Source organism: Schistocerca piceifrons, chromosome 4, assembly GCF_021461385.2.
Source record: "Schistocerca piceifrons isolate TAMUIC-IGC-003096 chromosome 4, iqSchPice1.1, whole genome shotgun sequence".
Classification (NCBI taxonomy): domain Eukaryota; kingdom Metazoa; phylum Arthropoda; class Insecta; order Orthoptera; family Acrididae; genus Schistocerca; species Schistocerca piceifrons.
Window position 1 is genome coordinate 288326679 of NC_060141.1, and position 27447 is coordinate 288354125.

Sequence of the window (27447 nt, forward strand, 5' to 3'; positions counted from 1 at the left end):
GCACTACTTCAGACATTATTAGAATAAATGCCATGTCGTGTTGCGGCACTTCTGCGTGCTCTCGGGGACCCTACACGATATTAGGCAGGTATACCAGTTTCTTGTCTCTTCGGTGTGTATATGTGCATACAACATGTCCTGCCATACACTTGGCTCCTTTCACGTTATTAGCAAATTTGAATTCTGATACATGGATTAACTGTTCTGTTTTTATTTTTGTGTTGAAAAGTGCTGTGTGATGGCGAGCACAAGTAAAAACGCTAAACGTAAGCGTAAAACTTTAACTCTTACTGTTAAATGGAAAATTACTGAAAGGTGTAACCATGTTGATTCTTCGACTTCCATTTCTAAAGCTTTTGATATCGTGTGACCTACTTAGTGTATGAGATCCTTTTAAGAATTTCGGTTACTGGCCTTAACGTCTCTGAAATAGTATTATATCACTTCAGCTGTCCTATTTTTAGCAATATATGGCGAGTAGTGTAACACACCTCAATGACTTTTCATTCTGTTGACATACTGCATTGTACTTATTTGATGACTGTTAAATATTTTTAAAATTCCGTATTTTTCTTCTACTGAAGGACAGTGGATTCATAATTAATAGCAGCTGTTTAAAAAGCCTTTGCTTGAAATCTGATCAGTGATATTTAGTTAACTGCAGCTGCCTATTAAGTGACTGTTAATTTTTTTTAATTCTTTATTTTGCTGTCTACTGAATGTCAGTGGGCTCACAATTAATTATAGCTGTTTAAAAATAATGTGCTTAAAACCTGAACAGGTGATTTTGGTTAACTGTAGTTAACTATTCAGTGACGGTCAGGTGTTTTTATAAAAATTCTGTACCCTTGCTGTCTACTGAAGGACAGGAGCCTAATTATTAATGGCCGTTGTTTAAATGTCATTTAGTTACAAAAATGTTAACTGTAGTTAACTGTTTTTAAAATTTTTTGCCTTTGGTGTATAGTTAATGGTTTATGGCTCAAAATTAGAGTCAGCTGTTTAAAAGTCATTTTTCTAAAGTCTGCCCAGTAAATTTTACTGTTGACTGTTCTTTAAATTGGTTTGACTTTAATTAAGACAATATGAGGGGGTATAGTTTGTGTTGTTGCCACAGATGATGATTACACGAATATTTTGTCAGGATTTGTAAGCGGTGGGTCCTTGAGGTACGGCAATACGTGAACACGAGAAGTAAGTTCAGGCAGCTTTATTAACAAAGGCAGATTATAAAACATGCATGCTACGCACACCCATCATCAGTGTGTCTGACATCCTAAAACCGGCTAATTACGGTCGTATCAAAAGGCTAAGCTAAGAAGAGAGACATATTCACGCCCGAGGCCGCGCTAGTTAACAGTGCGCGCTGCAGACGGGGGCCAATCGCTTACTCCCAAGTTGTAAACTTAATATGAAGTGAGTTTCACTAAACAAGTCTAGGGTCAGCCATCTGAGCTCAACAGCATTGTCCTGAATCTCAAATATACCAGAGAATGCCCTAGAATCAATGCATCACCTACTCACGAAGATTTTTTTTTTAATTTAGCAACTCAGAGGATTTGAGATTATAGTGTTGAAGGAATGTCAGAAGATAAGTGAGATGCTTAAAATTCTGTTTAAAAACATTCTCTCTTAATAGTATACAACATAGTTCATAGTTGAATGAAGCATTACTGTTGTATGGATATCATCTGTGATCAGACAGTGTTGTTCAATTTTCATTGCACTTGCATGTAATGATCATAATTTGTCAGGTCTTTAATGCGTCTGAACTATGTGAAATATGACCCTCCAGTTTATCTTTGTGTATGTCCAACAGTAGTGTGTCATCTATCGACAAGATGAGGAATTTTGTGGTTATTTCTCGATTTATGGACTTATTCTCTATCCTGAGATCATCCATCACTGAAGATAGCTTTTATGAAGACTGAAAATTAATATAAATTGGCTGTTTTATCTTTATTTAGCACAGGCTTGTTTTTATTTTTGCCAGTTTACCAGGCTGCAGTTTGTGTCAGAAATTTTGGTGTTGAGTCAATGACGTTTGTGATTAGAAAACACTATGCTGGGTTCATCAACAAACATTACTGGCAGGTCTTCCTTAATGCTTTTGGAGCAAATCAGTACAGGTATTAGAAATAGAAGTGGACCAAGTGCAGAACCTTGAAGAATGCCTTGTTTTAGTACTTACTCCTTTGATTGAATACTTACACCGTTTTTTGAGTGATTACTACTTTCTGTAATCTATCTCAATAATATGATCTAAATCAGTCATTGCCTTTCCCTCTAATTCCACAACACAGTAGTTTTTCCAAAAGTAATGCAAAAATGAAGATCTGAGTTAGTTCTGAAACTGTTATTGTGTAATATATCACATTGGTAAAGTGATGTGTAACCCATTGTGTACTTAAATGGACAAATGATGTTCACAACTGTTGTGAACAATTAAAAGTATTTTTACTAATAAAACAGTTTGAATTATCAAATTTTCTGGAAGTTTTTGTTGTTTGTGGTTGAAAACTGTTATGGATCGACGCCATGCATCTTCACAGTGGGACAAAAATAGCAGCTTCACTACACTTCACTATGCATGCTGGCTTGGCATTATTCAATGCTGCAGTGTCCTGGCTTAGAATATGGGGAGCACCATCGAGAATATGGCATGCCACAATGATGGAGCTAACATCACATAAGACAAATGAAGTCTTGCTTGCTCAGAAGTTAGTATGAACTGTCTTTCATTAACTTCATGCTGAATGCATTTAATGTGGTAGTGAATGTATGTACCTCTATTTTGCATGAAGTATTGACTTATTGTACCAGAAGAAGCAATATGACACAGTTTTATAGGAAGTGCTTTCTATTATCTGGCAGAAAGCTGAAGATGGTAAAGATGTCCACATGAATGCAAGATACACAGTTTCTGTGTACATTATTTCAAGATGCAGCTGTTCAGAACTTAAGAATAACAGTGCTCTTAATCTGAACATAAATATTTCTCACACAAAATCATGCCAGGTCACAACTCACTGTCAGTGTACCTTTTGTATTAATTACTTTTTTTGCATAGAGGCACAGCATGGATAGAATAATCAGCTGTTGAAATAACTGTTTGGAAGGTGTTAGTCTTGAACAGTTGATAATTACTGTAACAACTCGTTTTTGTAGAGTGAAGTTGGTTTTCAAGTTTGTCTTACCATGACCGCAGAAGATGAGGTCATATGTAATAGCACAATGGATGTGTGCAAAGTAGATAATTCTGCTACACTGTCTACTACAAACAATACTAATTTTATATAATACAAGGAGGCAGTGCTAAGCTCGTAAGTGAGTTAGATGATGTGAACTTTCCAGTCTAAATTTCTGTTAATATGCACATCAAAAAATTTGGTGACTGCTCTCTAAATTTGTTTATTTTGAGTTCTGGGATCCAGATCATGATCTGACTCAGTTGTTCTGTAATGAAGGTAATTAATTTTTGAAAGATTTGGCGTTAACTTCTTCATTTCAAACCGACTTTATATAGTACATTTCAAAATTATGGTTGGAGCTTTTACCAGTACCCAGTTTACAACAGTTGCAAAAACATTTGTATCATAGGCAAACAGAGTAATAGGAGTACCATTGATTGGAATCTCTATTTCATTTACATACATAGGAGGTAAGAGAGGTCCCAGGACACTGCACTGTGGTACTCCTATTGGTGAAGTCTGAATATCAGATTTGTGAACAATATTTTAGTTTTTAAGTTTGTTGAAGTAATTCCTATCGTCTGTCTCCTATTGTGGTGATGTGACTCAAACCATTTCTTCACTATTTCTTATATAACATAGCTTCTAATTTATTTAGCGAGATATCATGCTGGACAGTACTGAATGCCTTCAATAAAGTCAAATTTATTCCTATTGTCCTGTTGTTTGTGTCTAGTCACAATATTTTCAGTATACTGTATAATAGCTTATTTTGTACTCATGCCTCTGCAAATACTCTGTTGATTTACAGACAAGAGACTGAATTTTTCAAGGTAATTTGTAAAGTAATTTGTCACTCTTGGTCTAATGACTGTCTCTATTATTTTTAAAAATATGGAGAACAAACCAGGAATAAAAAAGTCAACTGAAACTATGAAAATTCCAAGTTTAAAGCTAAGAACATGTCGCAGTCTGTAGGTCATAGCGCATGTGAGGATCCACAAAAAGACTTATCGTAAAGCAATAGCAAAAGCAAAATTACTGTTCAATGACAGATTAATAATACAGGCCAGGAACAAGTCAAAAATGATGTGGGAAATTATAAAAAAAGAAACTGGAGTAGAAACAAAAGAACAGGAAATAAATCTCAAAAATAATGAAAATATCTCCACAGAAAAAGAAGCTGTGGCAGGCTATTTTAACAATTATTTTGTAAATATTCCCCATATTTTAAATAGTAACTTTAAGCAACAACCAACAGTGATGGCTCCAGTGGTAAGTATCAGCATGGTGGCAATCCCAGCAGCTGAACAGGAAGTTCTAAAAGTTCTTAAAAGCTTGAAATCCAAAATTTCATATGTGGTAGATGAAGTATCTATATTAATAATTAAGAAAACTGCATCATATTAAACATATAGCGCACACAGTAAACTTGTGTTTTAGTGAAGGGATCTTTCTTGATAAGCTTAAAAATCGCCAAAATTACACCACTATACAAAAATAGCGACTGACACAAAATAGAAAATTGCCAAACTATATGTCTTCTCCCCCCTATTTCTAAAATACTTGAGGCATTAATGAAAATCACGATCACAAAATATGTAGAAAAACATAAACTAATGAACAACAGTCAACATGGTTTTCAAGCAGTGTAGAGTACAGAAACAGCCATCTTGGACAACACAACAGAAGTAGTAAGAAATCTGGAGTCCAATAAACATTTTGTTGGAATTAGTACAGATTTGTCCAAGCTTTCGATTCTGTGAACCATGTAACAGCAGTAGGCCTACAGAAACTTGATGCAATATCCATTAGGTGTAGTGTTTGAATCCTAACTGCAGAACCGGTCACATGTTTTGAGGTGAGGTCGTCTCACAATTTTCATCATTTTAAACTCATATCATAACCAAAACAAACCGAAACAGGATGTTCCTCAAGGCAGAATCCTGGGTCCATTATTGTTCCTCATTTATATCAATGATGAACAGGTTCCAGACAGATTAGCCAAAATTCTGTTATTCGCATATGATATACGTATCATAATTAGCGATATAAAAGACTCATTGTGTACTACAGCAGGAAAAGTGCTCTCATACTTACAGTCATGGTTTTATTCAAATAAGCTGACTTTAAATACAAAAAATATCTTTATGGAAGTAAGTTTCAACAGGAAAACATGTGCATGACATTGGAAAATTAACAAATAGAAAAGATGTGTGCTTCAAAGTTTTGGGGAATGCAAATTGAACAACATTTAAACTAGAACTAATGTGTTGTGTATCTCACTCAGCAATTCAGTTAAACATGTTTTGTCTCAGGAATAACATACAATTTATGTAGCCCACAATGTATTAGAGCTGTGTACTTTGGTGGTAATTTCCAGTCAGTTGCAAGCTACGTCATAAGTTTTTTGGGCAAAACCAAGCCAAGATTAAAAGAGATTTTTTATGCAAAAAAGCACTATTTGTATCATGACTCACAGTACACCACAAACACACTGTAGAGTCTTATTTAAACAGTCACCTAAGGTGACTGGAGCATTGACAAAGTAGTCATTTACATAACTGCTAGAGTTCGATTTCTGGTTAACATTCCATGGTAATCTTTTAAAACATTTTCACATTAATTTTTAAGATTTTTGTTTATTTCTTTTTTTACTGCATTCCATATTGCCTTTGGTTTGTTTGCTCTCACTGTATTTGTTCTGTTGTTGTGCATTTTCTTCTTCTTTAATAACTTTCCTATAAATTCTTTATATGTCTTAACATATCCTACAAAGTATTGGTCTTTATTGTCTTCCTCGAGTTGATCGGGTTGTGTTAACAGTTTGAATAGATGCTCTGATAGCAGATGATATCTGCTGACTGCTCTGGTATGACACTGATTTATGTGACACATCTCAAATAAATGTACTAGAAAATGCAACAAATAATTCATCAGTTATTGATTTCGAAAACACATTTCCCCAGTTTCTTTTGCTGAACTTTGAATAGTAATATCAATCTCAAGGTGTGTTGCATGCTGATGAGATGCATGGCTGTTGAGGTGGAAGAGTCGTTAGTGGGCAATCTCTGGGGAACATGCTGCACCTCAGTTGTATAAGGCTTACCTAGGCATGTGGGGCTCTGTCTAGGTGGACTTCTAGGTCCCTAGCTGCTCGTGGGACTGAGATGGATCCTTCGAAATCTTTGCTTCGCCCCCCCCCCCCCCCCCCCCGTAGAAAGGATGGGCTGCTGGTAGGTACCAATATCCAATCCAACAAGGGGCTCTTGTAGCCAGTCCTCCTGATTCAGTCAGTAGCAACAGAATGCATGCTGCTTCGCAGAACGTGTTTCCTATAGTTAAAAGAAAAGAGGGAGTTCTGACAAAGTTTCACCATTTTATATACAGAAAGGATCAGAAGGCATTGCTGGCACCTTGAAATCTGTTAAGCGCTTGAGAAATGGGACCTTGTTGGTTGAAGCATCTAGCTTCCAATAAGTCAAGAACCTTCAGAAACCACAATGCCTTGGGGAGTTTGAGATAGAAACTGAATTTCGCAACACCTTGAACTACAGCAAAGGTGATGTGACTTTCAGGCATCTCGTTGACATTCTCCTAGAAGAACTGAAAGCTGAATGGTCCCAGGAAGGCATTGTAGACGTGTAACACGTTATGAAATAGGTGTATGGCGCTCTCGTGAAGTGAGACTCGTTTATTCTTACTTTTAGCAGCATCAAACTACCGGAGCATGTGAAGGCAGGTTTCCTACAACTCAGTGTACGGCCTTATTACCCCTACCCAATGCGGTGTTTTAAATGCCAGCACTTGGGCACACTACTCTCAGCTGTCGAGGAGAAGCCGCTTGCGGGAAATGCAGTAAAGCCGGCCATGAGGGAGTTGGTTGCTCCTCTCCTCCCAAGTGTGTCAACTGCTCTGGGGATCACCCTGTGTGGAGCAGGGACTGCAGGGTTTTCCTTGAGGAACGGAAGATCCAGGAAATTAAAAGCACAAAGCGCATCCCGTGTGATGAAGCGAAGAAGCTATACAAGTCCATGCAGCCACCCACGTTTGCTGCCTCCTTTCTTTCATTTCTGAAACAGCCGGTCCTGAAAACTGATGCCGCTACACGAATGGAGGTTGCTGCTGTCAGCACTAGCACCTGCATGTGTCCCTGCACTTGTGCTGCTGCAGTTGTGTCTAAGCCTGTCTCTCCCCCAAAAACTTCAGAAAATGTTGTGATTGCTGACGTTGTGGAACAGGCGTTCCATCTGGTACACTGTCCCTCAACCGCAGTTGTGGCTGCAAAGTCTACCCAGGGGGAAAAATCCAAGGCAGAACGTCCAACACCGGTGGAATCGGGCAGAAAACAGCCTGAGGATGTCGACATCGACCTCTCTGACATCTCAGTCGATTTTTCTTTAGAGGCTGTGGAGCCTGATGTCGTACTGGGGCAACCATCTCGCTCCCAACCTGAGCCTCCACCCATTGTAGACTCCCCTCCCCATCAGAAAGTCAGGATGAAAGTACTACCTCCCTGATAGATGGCTCCCATTACACAGTAGAACATGAATAGATTCAGTACGCACATGGAGGAACTGAAACTGCTAGTGCAGCAACGCCCTCCGTGCTTGTGTTTGCAGGAAACACATTTCAAAGCATCTGATGCCCCTGCACTATGGGGCTATACCCTATATCGAAGGATGACCTGACTGGGGAAAGACCCAAAGCAGGGGTTGCCGTGTTTGTCAATAATGTGCACCAATTCTCTGCTCTTTCCCTGGATACCGACCTGCAAGCAGTTGCCGTTAAAATTTCTTCACATCAGCGGCTTACAGTTGTTCTCTTTATTTACCTCCACTGGATGCAGTAGACTCTGAGGCCCTCACAGATCTTATCGCACAACTACCCCAACCATTTCTCCTCCTGGGAGCCTTCAATGCCCACCATGTCTTTTGGGGCTCAACGTCTATTTGCTATCGGGGTCGAGTTTTGGAGAGCCTCCTGACATCTCAAGAGCTGTGCCTCCTAAGCACAGGTACTCCGACTCATTTCTGTGGTGCTACTAGGTCATTCTCAGCCATCGACCTCTCTCTCTACTCTCCAGCTCTCACCAACTCTGTTCACTCGGAGGTCACTGACGACCTTCATTCCAGCGACCACTTCCTGATCCGCCTTCAGCTACTCGATGGCGTGTTGCTGGATGATTGGCAGGGCTAACTGGATGCTGTTTGGCCAGTTGCCTGTGTTTGAACACCGTGACAGCGTCCAAGAATGGGTGGGTCACATCACGTATGTGATCCATCACGCTGCTGATCTATCCATACCAATGTCTTTCGGCCCTCTTCAGAGGCAACCTGTCCCTTGTTGGACAGAAGAGTGCCATTTAGCCATCTGGGACAGGCGTGTGGATCTTCGACGGTTTAAATGCCACCTGACAGCGGACAATCTCTCAACCTTTCGAATAGTGAGACCCACGGGTCGCTGTGTCATTAAGGAGAGCAAAAAGCAGTCATGCCATGATTCCTGAACTCCATCAATCATTCCACTTGCTCCTCAAAAGTATGGGAAGCCATCCACAGGATTTTCAGTAAACACAGCCGTTAACCGATAGCTGCAGTGTTGAACCAGGGGTGCCTCCAAACAAAATCTAGAAACATTGCTCAGATGCTGACCGATCATTTTGCACAAACTACTGCCAATGCAAGCCAGGATCCAGCGTTTCCTCACTACGTGCTACTGTCGAGAGGGAAAAGTGGGACTTAAGGTCGAACAGTTCTGAGGCCTACAACTCCCCTTTCTCGATGTGGGAGCGCGAATGGGCACTGTTTGAGACTTCTGATACTGCACCCAGCCACGACCACATCTGGTACTGCATGCTTCGACATCTGCCAGCTGCGTCAAAGGAAATCCTCCTCGAATGTTTTAATCTAATATGGCAGACAGGTGTCTTCCCCAAGTCGTGGAGGAAGACAATTCTAATCCCTCTCCTCAAACCAGGAAAGGACTGCAATTGTCCCAATAGTTATCGGAGTATCGGCTTGACGAGCTGTGTAGGAAAGACCCTAGAACGGATGGTTAAACGTCGTCTGGTCTGGCTTTTAGAGACCAGGCAACTCCTTAACCATTCTCAGTGTGGATTCCAAAAGTTTTGGTCCACGGTCGACAACCTGACCCTCGTAGAAGCGGCTATTCAGCAGGCTTTCCTCCGTCAGCATCACTGTTTCAGCATGTTCTTTGATATCAGTAAGGTGTACGATACTACTTGGAGACACAGTATTCTCGCACAACTGCATCAATGGGACTTCCGTGGCCACCTCAGAATTTTCATTTGGTCTTTCCTGTCTCAGAGGTTTTTTCGGACCTGAGTTGGTCATACACTGTCTGATCGATTTGAGCAGGAGAATGGTGTACCCCAGGGCAGTGTTTTAAGTGTTACCCTCTTTGCCATAGCCATCAACAGTATAACATCTACTGTAAGGAGTTCAGTACAGTGCTCCTTATTTGTGGTCGAGTTTGCTGTTTTCTGTTCCTCCTTCAGTGTTACAATGGCGAGCTGTCAGTTGCAACTTACAGTGCGGCAGTTAGAGGAGGGGGCTGTGAAGACGGGTTTTCAGTTTTCTGCAGATAAGTGTGTGTGCGTTCATTTTAATCGTTCTCTTTGTCCTTTTAATTTGCCTGCCTTGCATATAGGGGACACTATCCTACATTTTAGAGACAGTGGGGTTTCTGGGCCTCATATTTGACTCCAGATTGTCATGGTTGCCACACCTGCGAGAACTGAAAGCCAGAACCCTGAAGGCGCTGAACATCCTCAAGTGCCTTAGCCTAAGTCTTGGGGAGCGGATAGAGCGCGTCTTCTCCAATTTTATGGGGCTTTTGTGCGTTCGCGGCTGGACTAAGGGTGCGAGACCCTCTTCTTTGCGGATCCTTGATGCTGTCCACCATGCAGGGATTCGACTGGCCACAAGCGCTTATCAGACTAGTCCAATGCCCAGCCTCTGCCACTTACCATCCGGCGGCAGCTCCTGTTGGCCAGGCTTGTAAGTTTCTTCCAGCTCCAACCTCACCCGTTTACCATATTGTTGCTTGTCAGCCTCTGGAGAACCTTTTTTCCAACCATCCACAAGCCACGATGCCATTAGGGATCCTTGTGCAGCGTGTGCTGGAGTCCCTTGGTGTGGACCCTGTACAGCCCCAACTCCAGGGTTTTAACCGCCTGTCACCCTGGTTACTGGAGAGGCCCAGAGTCATTTTAGATTTGGTGCATTACAAGAGAGATTGTACTTCTGCCATCATTTTTAATGCAACATTTTCTATCATTTTATCTGTCCACCAAGACCATGTAGCCGTTTTTACGGATGGGTCGAAACAGGAGGATTCTGTTGGTTGGTCTGTTGTTTATCCAGATCGTGTCCACAAGGTCCGACTGCCTCAAGCATTTACTGTCTTTGATACAGAATTGTCTGCGATCTTGTGGGCACTGGAGCAGATGAGATGCTCTTCCCATCCTAAATTTCTTGTCTGTTCCGATTCACTAAGTGCCCTTTACTCATTGCAATGTTTATAGCCAGCAGATAAAATAGTGCAGAACATCCAAGATGCCCTCCTCCAACTACAAGGACTGGGGAAGGAGGTGGTTTTCTGCCGAGTTCCAGGGCACGTCGGCTTTGCTGGGAACGAAAGGGCAGATATCGCAGCCAAGAAGGCATGTATGGATCAGCAAATACTTCAGTGTGCCATCCCCCTGCACTCACACACCTCGCTATTGAGCTCACGAGTCATGCGTCGGTGGGAGGGTGAGTGGTTGGAAATGACTGACAATAAGGTCCGTTTAGTCAAGACCACAACACGAGTATGGTGTACTTCTTTCCAGCCCCGTAGACAGGATGAGGTTCTCCAAACTCGTCTTCGGATAGGCCACAGTCCTATGATCCATGGTTTCCTACTCCTGTGAGAGGACCTTCCAATGTATGGTACTTGTGGCGTCCAGGTCACTGTGCTCCACGTTTTATTGGACTGTGTTTTATTTTCTGACCGGCGGGCAGCGGCTGACTTGCTGGCGGATATGCTATCTCTTTTAGGAAATACTGAAACGAATGTGGTTAAAGTTTTGAAGTTCTGTGACTTGTCCAATGTTTTTACCAAGATTTTAGGGAGAGAGCCTTAATTTGTTCACAGGATGACTGGCTCGCCCATATTTTACTTAAGCGGCCAGCCAGTGACAATTTCCTGTGGCATCCTTGACGCTCCTTTCTCGTTTTCCTTACGTTTTATTTCCTTATACAGCATTTGGTATCTTTTCCCGCTTTCTTTACGTGTATGCTTCCATTTTACTAAATTTGTCCACATTCGTTTCTTTTAATGTGTGTCTGGACGCTGATGACCTCGACGTTAAGCGCCCGTAAGCCCCAACACACACACACACACATGTTTAAGGTACTCAAACATTGTCTTTTTCTTTACTTTCGATCGACGAGTTAATATTAATATCTCCATATCATGATAATTTTATTTCATTATCATTAAGAGTATTTAATCGTGCTGCCACTTGTTTAAAAATATGTTTTTTATCACGCAGTAGTCATCTATGTATGTTAAAACATTGCTATATCCGTGATTTTGTCAAGGGCAGGAGTAGCCCTCGCACGAAAAGAAAACAAATTATAAAAATACTCTCTTAGGTGTTGAAATACTCCAGATGAAATTATCTGGCATGTTTTTAAAGTTTTGCTGAACTATTAATTACGGTATATGTCTGGAAATGTAATTACCTCTGGAGATCACGTTTTACACATGGAATGCCGTAGCGGAAATTACATGTATAGCATCAATTGTTTCAAGAAATGCTAAGTGTTATTATGATTGTATTTTTTCCAAAATTATTCTTAACGCCACTTTAATTATGTTTTATTGTAGCTTTGAATTGCTATCGAACTATATAATACATAAATATGGAAGTTGATTCGAAACCTTGAGCATATTTTCGATTCCACCGACTTCGAGTTCAACAATGATAACATTTGCACGGAGGTTCTGTATATGCGATACTTCACGAAGTTCGACCTTGCTCAGTGTCTGCAGAGGTCATTCAAAAAGCAGCAGGATGTCGTGCCCTTGCTCGGGAAAAACCGATCCGAAACAAGCAAAATACACGATTGTTATGGTGAGGCATGGAGAGAGCGAATGGAATCAGAAAAATCTCTTCTGTGGGTGGTATGATGCCAACTTGAGTGAGAAAGGTAAGATGCTTCACAAATTGATGTACGTGACATTTGACACTAGCGGCTTTTAAGTTTTGTAGAGAAGTGAATCAGGTTCATGTAAGCTGCTAATAAGCGAAGAAGTACTGATGCCGCGCGTTGCGCTACGTGGATATTTTAGTAATAGATTCACTGATAAATGTATGTAATTATTGGTGTATCGCAGTACTTGTATCACTTGTCTTCCTGTACATGCAGTGTATGTGTGTGTCGTGTTTATTATTCTTTCGTATTAAATCAGGTCAGCAAGAAGCTACAAATGCAGGGAAGGCTTTAAAGGATGCTGGTTATAAGTTTGATATCGCCCATACTTCAGTTTTAACCCGAGCGCAAAAGACTCTTGAAGCCATACTGAAAGAAATTGGTCAGACAGATTTGCCGGTGGAAAAGACATGGCGTTTAAATGAGCGACACTATGGCGGACTCACGGGGCTCAATAAAGCAGAGACAGCTGCAAAGTATGGAGAAGAGCAGGTATGTCGGAAAAAATGCAAATAATGTCCAAATTGATAGTTACATTTATTACCCACAGGAATCTTAAATTTTAAGAGAGAGTGTCTCTTTTAAAGTACTTTGAACGGTAGTGACTTGTCATAAACTTGGTAAAGTTTTGGCTTAGTTTCAGTGTATGATAGGAAGTGTAATTCCAGCTCGCATCAAATGTTTTATTAAAGGTATATGATACCTCAAAATGGCTGCAGGAAAGTATTAGGGGCTTAGCTCTGACTGTTCTAACGCGAGGGTTATCATAATGATAGATTCTGCATAGTTAATCTTTTATATGATGGTTGCTGTAATACCTAATCCGTATGTCGATTCCAAAAATATTAAAATTTTTGTTGATAAACATTGTGTGGTCATATGAATATATACGTGAAGTCTGCTGCTTGTGCTTTTCTGTGAACAAATATCAATATGAACAGTTCCTAACTCTTTGTTTCCCTAATTTATTAAAATTTGATTTTTGCCTCACATTAACTCTAAACACTGTTATAAAATTAGAGCAATGTCCCCAAACGGTCTGAGTTTATCTCCTTATTCAGCACAAGGTTTTCATCTCCTAAAGTGTCAACAGTAATGAAGACTGAAGGCCGTATTGGTTTATTGTAATGAAAATTGGTTTAACAGCACTGTGTCAAAACAAAATATCGTGCAGCAATTATTTAAATGCAATGTTTCAGTCATGGAATTGAGTTTGCCAATGTCATCCAAAATTGGGGCTATTGCACCTATCTAAAATGCATCAATGAATTTTTAGTGATTTTCAGTAAAAAGGGAGTCTTAAATCGGGCATGACTCAGTATAAGTGGTTAAGTTTCAACTTACAAATCCAAACATCAGGGTACAATTATTAGTTGGCCGTAATATTTCTCACTTATTCCTTCTTTTCTCAGACTTATTTTTTCGCTCATGAAAATAAAATTACTTCATGATCTCTGAATCGGTATTAACCTGCTACTGCTTTCGTAAGTAGTTAACTCAGTCTGAAGGTTAAACCAAAACTACAGCATACTACCTCCAATAGAACCATGCCTGGGTTGACAGCTGTATCTTCTACCTCATTTAGATATGACTGTCAGTGAAAATGTCATTTTAATGTTTCTGATATCCTGAGAAACTATAGAAAGAAAACACACCTGAGAAACAAAATGTGGAATTATAAAGGGGTGGTGTTAGTGTTCCATGGATCACATGCACAGTAAATTGTAATGACATGGAACAAGAGAGTTCAGCCATCTTTATTTGTAATTGTGGCTACGTGCTGAACATTCATACATTTTTGTTTATTATTAAGTTTTTGGTCATGAGTTTGTAGTTTATACCCACCACCTTTCACACATTGCAATAACAGAAATTATTCTATGGAGTGAGAGTAGTCAAGGAGAAACTTTTGCAGTTTGTTTTCAAACTTTAGTTTGCTGTCTGTCAGATATTTTATATAACATGGTAAAGAAAACCGTAATGTGGAGTAATGGGTGCCATTTTTTCTTCTGGTATTATTAAAAAAATGAATTTTTGTTCCTGTTGAACTGCAGTGGATCATTTACAACAAACTTGACGGAATAAGTCTACTGTGAAACAGCAATAAAAATGTTCAGCTCCTTATAAATAGGTGTCTACAAGGTAATAGTGGATGGACACACATTAAAGCACATTTGCGGGCAAAGAAGGCCTTCTTAAATATGAGTTACTGTAAAACATATGGTTGAATGAAAATTTATCAACTTAATGATTCATCTTCCCAAGATTTGCGATGATTCTAAGTGCAAATGTGGCTGAACCAAGCTGTTTTAGGAGCTCCAAAATGTGATTTTTACAGTTTAAATTCTCTTTGATGTGGACACCTGAAGTTTCTGCCATAAGAGTAACACTGAAAAGAAAAAATAGATTTTCATTTTGCAAGTCTTAATAATGGTATCGACAGATCAGTGCTAAGTTTGGTGGGGTAAGTTTTCAATGCTATTAAGTTGTAGTTGAAATAACATTATGGTATATTTCTCTGTAACAGTCTTCACCTGCAGTAAAAACTAGATTGATTTCACAGACGCTAAAATTGAAAAGGGATACATATCATGTTCTCTGGTTTCATTTAAGTAAAAGACCCTCTAGAGCTGTGATGTTAATAGTACAATGAAAGTTACAGTAAACTATTCATGTTATCAAATTACCTGTTTATAGGCTCTGACATTGTTTGAGCTGTTAAGAGAACAAGATGATTTTGCTTCTTTGTATATATTGATCACAAGAAAATTTTAAACACCTACCTCTGATCCTGTGTATCTCTTTGCGGCGTTTTCAAGAGTTGATGATGCTGTCTCACTACAGGTGCGCTGTGAAGTCCCACTTTTCCCTTCTTGTCAGATCAGGGATTTTGTATGAGGAGAGGTGCATAATAAACTTTAAATGTCAACATATTGTGTGAGTGTTTGAATATCCAGCCTTGAGTAGGCCTATATTTCAGTTAACACAAACATTTTTAGATACTAGCTCATAATGATCTGTCATCTGAACAATAAATAGTAGACATTTTTCATGAATGTGCTTACCCTTAAACACAAAAATGTTCTACTTAATAAGAGGTTGTAATTTTATGATTGTTCAGAATGATCTCGTGGGCAAATTGTGAAGGAAGCTTCTAGAATATGGCCATGTCTATGCCATTGTAGCTTCTGTAAAGGACTGTAGTACATGTAACGGACAAAACTTCCATGCTCTAATGGTATGTTATAAAGCAGAACACTGTGACTGAGGTGTTTCAGTTGGGAGCATACATCACACTGAAGTTACCTTTCTGAAACATTGCCTCCAATAATTGGTGACATTTTCCTGGAGTACATGGTAATGGTTGGCTCACAAGAATTGTAACACTCAACATTTATCTGATCTTTCTTCAGTTGCAACTCTTGAATTAACTGATCTATAAGTAGCAGTCAAATGAAAACGAGACAGGTGCAAAAGGGCACAAAAACTATATATAATTTCAAAAGTAATCAGTGTAACTAGTAATTAATGTATTCCACTGTGAGACAAAATGGTTAATGCCTTTTTGGAAAAATATTTGTGGTTTCTTCCAGGACTTTCATTGCATCCAGGTGCACCTCTTTGTTCAAAGCAAATCTCTGGCCACAATGTTTTTCTTCAGGGCTCAAAAAATGGGGAAATTGCGTGGTGAGCGGTTGTGAATTTATGGAGGATGTATAAGGGCTATCCAGCAAAACTTCAGCAGTGTAATAGAAACAACCTTAGCAACAAGTGGACCCACGCACACTTGCCAAGGTTGTTCAATCTCTCCACAAGTGATTCCCTTATTTTTGGTCCCCTGAAGAGACTTGTTTTGGTTGAAAAGGTATACAGTGACTGTTCCATAGGCAACTGTAAATAATGTTCTGTGTAGGCATTGAACATCTTGTCTCTCTGTGGGATACTGCTATTAAAAGTTATGGTGATAACTTTTTAAATATCAGTTCACTTTTTTCCCTTTCTCATTTTCACTTGACTACTGTGCAGTGGCTAGCACACTAGACTCGCATTTTTGAGGACGATGGTTCAATTCCGCATCTGGCCATCATGATTAGGTTTTCCATGATTTCTCTAAATCGCTCCAGGCAAATGCCGGGATGGTTCCTTTGAAAGGGCATGGCAGATTTCCTTCCCCGTCCTTCCCTAATTCGATGAGACCAATGACCTCGCTGTCTGGTCTCCTCCCCAAAACAAGCCAACCCAACCCACTTCACTACTACTACTTTTACCATGGCAAAGCAGAATGGGAGGACTACAGTGCATTCATGGACAGGTTGAAATATATTTAAAAGTGAGAGGAGATTTTTCTCTGGAGCCTTGTATTGCAAAACTTCACTAGTGTCCATTATATGTCCACATTTTATTCTGTGTATAAATAAGCTGACATTTCGATCATAGAGCCTTATTTTCTATTAACCAAACTCTCCTACTATCTATTACCTAGTAATCCAAACTTTCATAAAATTTAACATGACAAATCTGACTAAATGTAAAGGAAATTAAAGCAACAGGTGTGTGGTCTTATTCTACTGTTTTTCTGGCAAAAAGACTTGTTTTAATTATGAGTCCACAATCTGGCACTTTAAGGAAAGTGCAGTTGAATGAAAAAAAGTGTGTACTAGTGATGTAAAAGTTACTTCATTGTAGTTTAAGACTAAGTAGCTATCTCTTGTTTTCAGTAATAAACATGGAGTAATGGTTCTGTAGGGAATAACCAAAATTGGGAGACATTTGTCATCTCCAACAAAATGACTATGTAATCAACAAACCTCAAAGTTTTGATTCCATTCCTCAAGAGTTTACTTTACATTCAGTCAGTTTATGAATAAAATAACATTAGGTTACAATCCCATCTCACTCCCTTTTGGACTTCAGCTTCCTTTTCATGTACTTTCTCTTATAATGGTAGTCTGCTTTATGGAAAAGATGTAGATAACCTTTTTTTCTTATCCCTGCTAGCTTCAGATTTTTGCAAGAAGTGTACTCCAGTAAAAACTATAAAATACCTGGAAGATACCATCTGCAGAGATACCATCTGCAGAGATATGAAGTAGAAAGACTGCAAAAACTTACAGGAAAAAGCATGTGTCAGGTTGAAATTCATTGTAAGAATGTCAAGGAAATGCAGTTCCTCCACAAAAGTCATTTGACTGATTACCATGTTGCATTAATGGGAGAGAAGGTACATTGAAGAGCAGCTGGGCTAGTCATAGGATTGTTTCGAGTGTGTGAGAGCATTACAGAGATGATCTGGAAACTATAGTGTCAAAAGCTACTACATAGGAGCAGTGAATTGTAGAATGATTTATGGTTGAAATTTATAGAAGAATTGCAAAATGACAATGATGAGACAAATGGATATTGGATCTCACATAGAGGCTTCGCGTCTGCAGTGAGGGAAGGGGGAAATGATAGTTCTAGATGTACTCTCAACACACAATGTGGCAGCTTAGAGTATAAATGTAGATTTTTGTGACAGTGCCCTTAGATAACGCCTGTTCTTGCCTCATCAAGTTAGAGTAAAACTCAATTTATGCAGATCACCTTTTGTCATTTTCATAAGCGCTCAGTTCATTGTTGGGAGTGTATTTGGATTTTTCATGCCCATTCAAAAACTTATGACAACTGCATGGTGATAGTGCAGAACTCGTGTTAACAGATTTTTGAGATTTGCAAAGAATCTGCTTACCTGTACTGAAGTGCTGTCAGGAACGAGACCTGTACAAATATGCAGTCAGTTCTTAAGATTTTGGTTTAACACATTTAGTGAAATAGCGGCATTTTGTCTCAGGAGTAGTTGAATTGCATTTGAACTAAATCCATGTGCTAGCGAAAGAATTACTAACACACACAGCCAAAATAATTTTATATATATATATATATAAAAAATAGAGGGAAACATTCCACGTAGGAAAAATATATCTAAAAACAAAGATGATGTGACTTACCAAATGAAAGTGCTGGCAGGTCGACAGACACACAAACATACACACAAAATTCAAGCTTTCGCAACAAACTGTTGCCTCATCAGGAAAGAGGGAGGGAGAGGGAAAAGACGAAAGGATGTGGGTTTTAAGGGAGAGGGTAAGGAGTCATTCCAATCCTGGGAGCGGAAAGACTTACCTTAGGGGGAAAAAAGGGACGGGTATACACTCGCGCACACACACACATATCCATCCACACATATACAGACACAAGCAGACATATACAGAGGCAAAGAGTTTGGGCAGAGATGTCAGTCAAGGCGGAAGTGCAGAGGCAAAGATGTTGTTGAATGACAGGTGAGGTATGAGTGGCGGCAACTTGAAATTAGCGGAGATTGAGGCCTGGTGGATAACGGGAAGAGAGGATATATTGAAGAGCAAGTTCCCATCTCCGGTGTTCGGAAAGGTTGGTGTTAGTGGGAAGTATCCAGATAACCGGGACGGTGTAACACTGTGCTAAGATGTGCTGGCTGTGCACCAAGGCATGTTTAGCCACAAGGTGATCCTCATTACCAACAAACACTGTCTGCCTGTGTCCATTCATGCGAATGGACAGTTTGTTGCTGGTCATTCCCACGTGGAATGCGTCACAGTGTAGGCAGGTCAGTTGGTAGATCACGTGGGTGCTTTCACACGTGGCTCTGCCTTTGGTCGTGTGCACCTTCCGGGTTACAGGACTGGAGTAGGTGGTGGTGGGAGGGTGCATGGGACAGGTTTTACACCGGGGGCGATTACAAGGGTAGGAGCCAGAGGGTAGGGAAGGTGGTTTGGGGATGAACTAAGAGGTTACGAAGGTTAGGTGGACGCCGGAAAGACACTCTTGGTGGAGTGGGGAGGATTTCATGAAGGATGGATCTCATTTCAGGGCAGGATTTGAGGAAGTCGTATCCCTGCTGGAGAGCCACATTCAGAATCTGATCCAGTCCCGGAAAGTATCCTGTCACAAGTGGGGCACTTTTGTGGTTCTTCTGTGGGAGGTTCTGGGTTTGAGAGGATGAGGAAGTGGCTCTGGTTATTTGCTTCTGTACCAGATCGGGAGGGTAGTTGCGGGATGCGAAAGCTGTTGTCAGGTTGTTGGTGTAATGCTTCAGGGATTCCGGACTGGAGCAGATTCGTTTGCCACGAAGACCTAGGCTGTAGGGAAGGGACCGTTTGATGTGGAATGGGTGGCAGCTGTCGTAATGGAGGTAATGTTGCTTGTTGGTGGGTTTGATGTGGACGGATGTGTGAAGCTGGACATTGGACAGGTGGAGGTCAACATCAAGGAAAGTGGCATGGGATTTGCAGTAGGACCAGGTGAATCTGATGGAACCAAAGGAGTTGAGGTTGGAGAGGAAATTCTGGAGTTCTTCTTCACTGGTCCAGATAGGTCTTCGTGGCAAACAAATCTGCTCCAGTCCGGAATCCCTGAAGCATTACACCAACAACCTGACAACAGCTTTCGCATCCCGCAACTACCCTCCCGACCTGGTACAGAAGCAAATAACCAGAGCCACTTCCTCATCCTCTCAAACCCAGAACCTCCCACAGAAGAACCACAAAAGTGGCCCACTTGTGACAGGATACTTTCCGGGACTGGATCAGATTCTGAATGTGGCTCTCCAGCAGGGATACGACTTCCTCAAATACTGCCCTGAAATGAGATCCATCCTTCATGAAATCCTCCCCACTCCACCAAGAGTGTCTTTCCGTCGTCCACCTAACCTTCATAACCTCTTAGTTCATCCCTATGAAATCCCCAAACCACCTTCCCTACCCTCTGGCTCCTACCCTTGTAACCGCCCCCGGTGTAAAACCTGTCCCATGCACCCTCCCACCACCACTTACTCCAGTCCTGTAACCCGGAAGGTGTACACGATCAAAGGCAGAGCCACGTGTGAAAGCACCCACGTGATCTACCAACTGACCTGCCTGCACTGTGACGCATTCTATGTGGGAATGACCAGCAACAAACTGTCCATTCGCATGAATGGACACAGGCCGACGGTGTTTGTTGGTAATGAGGATCACGCTGTGGCTAAACATGCCTTGGTGCACAGCCAGCACATCTTGGCACAGTGTTACACCGTCCGGGTTATCTGGATACTTCCCACTAACACCAACCTGTCAGAACTCCGGAGATGGGAACTTGCTCTTCAATATATCCTCTCTTCCCGTTATCCACCAGGCCTCAATCTCCGCTAATTTCAAGTTGCCGCCACTCATACTTCACCTGTCATTCAGCAACATCTTTGCCTCTGCACTTCTGCCTCGACTGACATCTCTGCCCAAACTCTTTGTCTTTAAATATGTCTGCTTGTGTCTGTATATGTGTGGATGGATGTGTGTGTGTGTGTGTGTGTGTGTGTGTGTGTGTGTGTGTGTGTGTTTGTGTGTGTGTGCGAGTGTATACCCGTCCCTTTTTTCCCCCTAAGGTAAGTCTTTCCGCTCCCGGGATTGGAATGACTCCTTACCCTCTCCCTTAAAACCCACTTCCTTTCGTCTTTCCCTCTTTCCTGATGAGGCAACAGTTTGTTGCGAAAGCTTGAATTTTGTGTGTATGTTTGTGTTTGTTTGTGTTTCTATCGACCTTCCAGCGCTTTCGTTCGGTAAGTCACCTCATCTTCCCCCAGTATGGTCACAGAAAAAGACAAGACTCGTATCTGAACAGAAGATTTATTCTGCTTGTCAGTAACAGGGAACTGCATACACACTAAATGATATACCTGAAATCTAGGGTACTGAGGTAAAGGTGCACTTATGGTGTCTGTGGCTTTTCTGTTTTGTGTTGCTGTTGGTAACAGTTCATGGCAAATCAACACAATAAATCAGGAATCGGATGTAGGTAGCCCATCAGAATGCTCATTCATAATTTCTTGTACCTTGACAATAAAGTTAGCTGGTAATCAATAAAAATTTAACCATGTTATCAGAATTGTCAGCTAAATCAGAAGGACGATATATAAGCAGGTTATCGCAAAGACAAACATGTGTGCCTACATTACATGTCAACTTAATGACAATCTTTTGTGTCAGGCTTCATTGGCTTTGCCAACACTAAAGTAATTTCACATGGGCTTTGGGCTAAGCTGCATCAGCACATCTTGTTTCTTCAGTCACCACAGAAATTCCAGATGAACAGATCACTAGAAGTTGTTCTGGTGCTTTATATATTGAAAACAAATATAATTAGTTCATATCTCCTGCCGGAAAATCATTAGTCAGAGATTGATATTAGCTACTGTATACTATCGTCTGATTAACTATTGCCAATGTCAAGGAACTGCCAACATCACATGCAGTACAAGAGCTGCTAACATCATAAGTATACTTCAGCTGAAGTCGGACCTAATAAAGGAATCATACCAAACCATAAAGTATTTATAGCTGGAATTCTTCAGTTTTCACTTGCTTGCAAGAAAATAAAATAAATAATTACTGTTGATAAGCAATAGATTGGTGACACAGTCTGTAATTAATAGGCTTTGGTGATTTATTATTAACATATGGCTTTTCATTTATTAATATTGAGGTCATAGAAAGACAAAGGAATGAGGCAATTTTTTTATTTGGAAGTAATCGTATAACTAAGTCACACTAGTAATCACAAATCTTGTCTTTTCCTCAAATGAGACTGTACTTCTAATTGCTGTAATTACTCACTTCAGACATTGTTGATGTCCCTGCAAATTTGTTGTGGCTTGTGAAATCAAAGAACTCTATTGTGAATCCTTTCTCACATTCTAATTCTTATGTGGTCTCTCTTAATTGTTTCAGTAAATGCATAATTCATCGTTCAATAATATTATCATGTCCCTGCACTCTGTAAGTGGAATAATTGTCCATCATTAAAATAGCAACTGAGTGGGCAAGGACTCTAGAATAGTTTTCCAGTATGGTGGAACTCACATTCTAGATTTTAGATGTGAATGCTAAGATGAGAAGATGTACTTTGTGTACTGTTCCATGAATTTAGCAATATTTATTGTTGCTGCAATGTTTGAGCAGTCTTTAACCCAAAGTTATCTACATTGAAAGTGTGTGTGTGTGTGCTGTGTTGCTACAGTAAGTAGCACAAGGAGTCTATTCATTGTATTCCGAAGCTTCATCTAAAGTAATACACTAGTCAGACAAAAACAGTTACACAACACATCTGGCGATACATTCCAATGAGCCTTTCTCTATGCTGTTTTTTCTGTAATATTTACTACTCTCCTTAATCTCTGGATTTGATTGTAAATAAAAAATTATTCTCAAGAGAGAAATCTATTTACTTAATGTGCTAGAAGTGTCAAATAGTGTACCTGATTGTACAAACGAAACTCTCAAAGCACACATCTTATTAATCTTCTTCGTTCTTTGACTGAGTGTTAATCCCACCTAGTCGAGGTACACATTACTCAAGATTTGGCAAATTTGCTGTATTGAACTTTGCAGCCGAATACCCTTCGTGTTGATTCGGCCTTCAGTTACCTGAGGGAGGGGAGTTGTGTACACAATGTGCCTGTGAATTGTGTAAACTCTGATCTCTGTGTGGTGGTATTTTAACTGTTTGGAAAATGTTTAACAGCAAAGGTAGTGTATGAAAGTAGACTACTAGTTTAAAGTATTTCTGATCATCGTCATGTGTGAGAGAAGCTGAAATGTAGGGTAACAAGACAGGAACTGCCTAACACCAATGGTATTTACATAATATTCTAAGAAACATATTGAACTGTACATACTAAAACATAAAAGGCCATGTGTAAGATATGGGGATATTTTGTCAGTTGGCCGTTAACAATGCAACGGAATGTCAGCTATGAAGCATATATACATCAGCTATCAAAATTTGACATAAAATTGATGTAGACATATCATAATGTAAGCCAGTCACGCCATGAATCAAAAGATAATAGCTTGAAAGTTACATGGAAAAACATTAAAGGCATACCTCTGAACTTTTTCTTGTAACATGAGCATACAGGAAGTATAGAGAGGCACTGTTCTACATTCAAAGTGATAGCGGTAATAGCCATGCTGTATGGTGACAGTAATGGCTTCCATGAGCTGGTCATAAACAGACTGACTGACATTAAGGTGAGGAAGGTGGCAGCAAAGTATAACACAATTTCGAGTTGTATAATTGTTAATATACAATTAAGTCATAAAATGAAAACAAAAAATGTTTAAAATTGCAATTGACTCCAAATGCTTACCTTATTACAATCTTCTTTTATGTGTTTGTTCTGCCACTGCTTGGTGAGTAGATTTGTAATCCATCCAATTTAATTATTGTGTCAAAAATTGTTTTCGTTGGTGTAATGGTATAACAATTTACGTAGACCTGCATAAAACGTATTTTATATGTGCACAGGTAAAAGAAATCTCATTAGCATTGATTGGCATAAAAATTACACAAAATATTAAGATGGCTAATGTATTTGCTCATTATCAATAAGCAGTGTCAACGTACATCTCTATGATGTTAGAGATAGAAAACTAATAAACAAAATAATGGCAATTACCGTGATGTGTATAACAGCCAAAATCAATAGATATTATAAAAATTATTTATGTTTGTACATTCCACATTTCCTCCTCAACCACTGGACTGATTTCAGCCAAACATGGTACATGGTATCCTATTGTCAGGCAATTATCACTGTGGGCATAAGAACATCTGCGTATCATAGTTCAGGAGATAAGACTTCATAAACACTGAGATGTGTGAAAAACTGCTGCATTGTGCATTTGCATCTACTAACACTATTTGCAGATAGTATCCACATATGCCACTAAGTGTACCTACTAAATTGTTATTGTACGGCACAAAGATCCAGAGAGCTCATAAACACTGAAATCTTTTAAAAAAATGCCGCATCATGTGTGAAGTTCTAAAACATCTATTTTTTACTACTAAGAAAGTCTTACAGTCAGGTCACCATGAGGAAATCCCTGAAGCTCGGCAGCACTTCTGACAGCTTTCGATTGTGAAGTGCGAATCTATATGTGAAAATAATAGCCATCGATAGAGTGGTGCCATAGAGATGCATACAGAATTGCATTGTAATCAAGCAAAGCATTTGCACCTAGTGTACAGAAGCTGTCTGGAAGCATCTCACATAGTGTACTGCATTATTTCAAAGATGTTCCCACAAATAAATAGAAATGAGTTTTTCAATATCACTTTACAAACACCGTTCATTTTTGTTTTTGTTTCTAATAGAAAATTGGCGAAATGAATACCCGGGCACTGCCAGGTTTGTCAGCTAGTGTAAAATAAGACTGAGACAAAATGTCCCAACAAAAGTGAAGTTTATATGATATAAGGTTCTGGTTTAAAAAGTTTCTGTAGCAGACAATAACTACGCAAATCCACATCTGATAGTCAACCTTAGTGTACATTACAGAATATGAATAGATTATCAGAATTTTTACATCAACTACAGATTTTCGTTATACCATACAACTTAATGCATTGATACATTACAATGAAGTAAAGAAAAGCAATCAGTTAAGTGACATGTCTAAAATATAAGAAAGCATAGGTAATACTAAAGATTAAGACCAGTGAAACGAAGTACATATGAATCAGTGGTACAACAAAACAGTGCTGCATGTCCAGCTTATAGTTACTGATGTCCAGGTTAATGTATACACCCAGTCATTGTGTGCTGTGCATACTGTAGTCAAAAACATTATGCAATACTGCTAGTCAGTATAAAAAGTACTGGAATGCGTAAGTTTTGTAGAAGTTTATAGAAGTATAAAATATGTAGAACAGTGTGTGCATGGCAGAGGCCAGTGACTTACATTGAGACTGACATATATTTATAATTTAACTGTGTAGTATCTATTATATTGCTCAAAATTGTATTTGTTTTATTATGTTTTTTCTATATGCAATCTTACAAAAATAAACATTTGTTGAAATAATGGATCACTGTCTCTACACAGATAGTGCCTTGAGGTGGAAAAGACCCCACCATTTGCCTTAACGATTGGTGGAGACTGCCAAAAACAACTCTCAGGCTGGCTGGTTATCTGCAGTTGCCATGAATCTGCTATGTGGATTCATTATTGGTCTGGCCCACCTTCCTATCTCTCAAGCTAGTGTGCTGCTTATTATGCTGTAAAAGCTGTTTTTCTGTTACTAAATTCTGCAATAGTGAAAGGCATTATGCTGTTCAAAGTTACATTGGCCTGTTCTTTGACATCTGTACTTGCAGTAGAGAGATGTTCCATGGCATATGATATGCTGACTCATCCATAACATGTACCCAGATCTATTAATTGTTGGCCTAGTTCTTTGTAGCCTCTAACAGAAACGGCATTGAAAGGTCTCATATCTTGAGTGCACACTGCAGTACACTTTACTGAAATACTACCTTTAATTACTGTGCTGTTATCACTGAAGGAGCAGACTGGGAACATAATAATGTAGAGCAGTTGATGCATGATACGTATCCAGTACACTTCTTTTCATCTACAACCAACAGAAATTTACTCCAAATGACACTTCAGACCCCTTCCATTTCTTCAGTGTGTGCACATTGTTTGTTTTACTCCTTACAGTGGTGCCTCCTTCTCACTCCATGGTTACAGATAAAAACCACAAATAAGAAGCCTGTGCTGGTCGTAATCAGACATTGAAGTGTTTAGATTCAAACATTACCCACAATTTGGCCAGGACTTCTATCCTTGACCATCTTTACTTGTGTGGGCAGCCTGTATAGTTTGTTCTCACCCCATCTCATGTTTCATGCTTGCTTATTTGGACATGCAGCACTTTACTGTGTGTACTGTTCATCACCATGAATTTCACTTCACCTCCATGTGAGAGTTGTGTAGTGTCTTATTATCACTATTAACACTCAGGTCTGCAGTACTAATTATATTACTACAGGTGCAGATATGGCGACGAAGCTTTGATGTTCCTCCCCCTCCAATGGATGAAGAAAATCCGTATTACAAGACAATATTGGAAGATCCTCGATATGTAAATGGTCCTAAGAAGGAAGAGTTTCCCATGTTTGAATCTTTGAAGCTGACAATTCAAAGAACATTACCATACTGGAATGATGTTATAGTGCCGCAGCTTAAAGCTGGGAAAAGGATATTGATAGCTGCTCATGGAAATAGTTTAAGAGGAATTGTAAAACATTTGGATGGTGAGTATAAATATCCCAGTTAAATTTGTCTTCCTCAAATTTTGCTGCATAAAGGGTACTGTTGTTGGTGTTACTTGTTTGTGCCATTAGTTTGATTTCAAAATATCTTTTTTTATAGAAATGTCAGATGAAGCAATTATGGGTCTGAATCTGCCAACTGGAATACCATTTGTATATGAATTAGATGCCAATTTAAAACCAGTTGTTTCGATGAAGTTTTTGGGAGATGAGGCTACAGTGAAAGCAGCAATGGAAGCAGTTGCAGCTCAAGGAAAAACGAAATAAAATCTATAAACTTATGTAAATTATAAAAGGTAACTTATTTATTTTATTGTATGTATGTGAAATGTGATAGTAAATTATGAATTTTGAAGGCATAATTAAAACCTGTTGCTGAGCTGCTGTCTCATAATTGATATTTATGAAAAAAAGGATTGTTGAGAATAAATTGGGTACAACTTTTATGCTCTTCAGACCACACCTACTAAAACCTTTGTCATGTAAAATATATACTACCAGATATGTTTTGGTAGATAGAGAAATTGTAAGACCAGTATAGTGAGAGGTAAAATAAATGTTACCTGTTGAAATATTAATTTTAATTACATAATAAAGATGTCGCAATACTTGTGGTTTCATTCTATCTACTATTTTGCCCTTGTTCAAGTAATCTGTTTCCGATTTGATAATGAAAGATATCAGATTGAACATGAATCGTGCATAAAATATTTAAGCATTTGTGTAGTAGGCTTACACATTAATTAAAGGTGCAGTTGTTGGGGCTTTCATATACAAGATTCCGTACACACACACTGAGCAGTGTTTGACTAATTGTTCTGTGGGTGGTCCAGCTTCCTCCAACATTACCTCCTCCATG

At 39.5% G+C, this 27447-nt stretch overlaps 1 protein-coding gene across 1 annotated transcript; it reads left to right on the forward strand.

Moving 5' to 3' along the window:
• The first annotated feature begins 12208 nt into the window (after positions 1–12208).
• Positions 12209–27196, forward strand: LOC124794715 (phosphoglycerate mutase 2). The gene is made up of 4 exons (XM_047258296.1): positions 12209–12412; positions 12675–12907; positions 26306–26570; positions 26689–27196. The coding sequence occupies exons 1-4, from the start codon at positions 12277–12279 to the stop codon at positions 26853–26855; spliced, it is 801 nt and encodes a 266-aa protein (XP_047114252.1). The 5' UTR covers positions 12209–12276; the 3' UTR covers positions 26856–27196.
• The last annotated feature ends 251 nt before the right edge of the window (positions 27197–27447 follow it).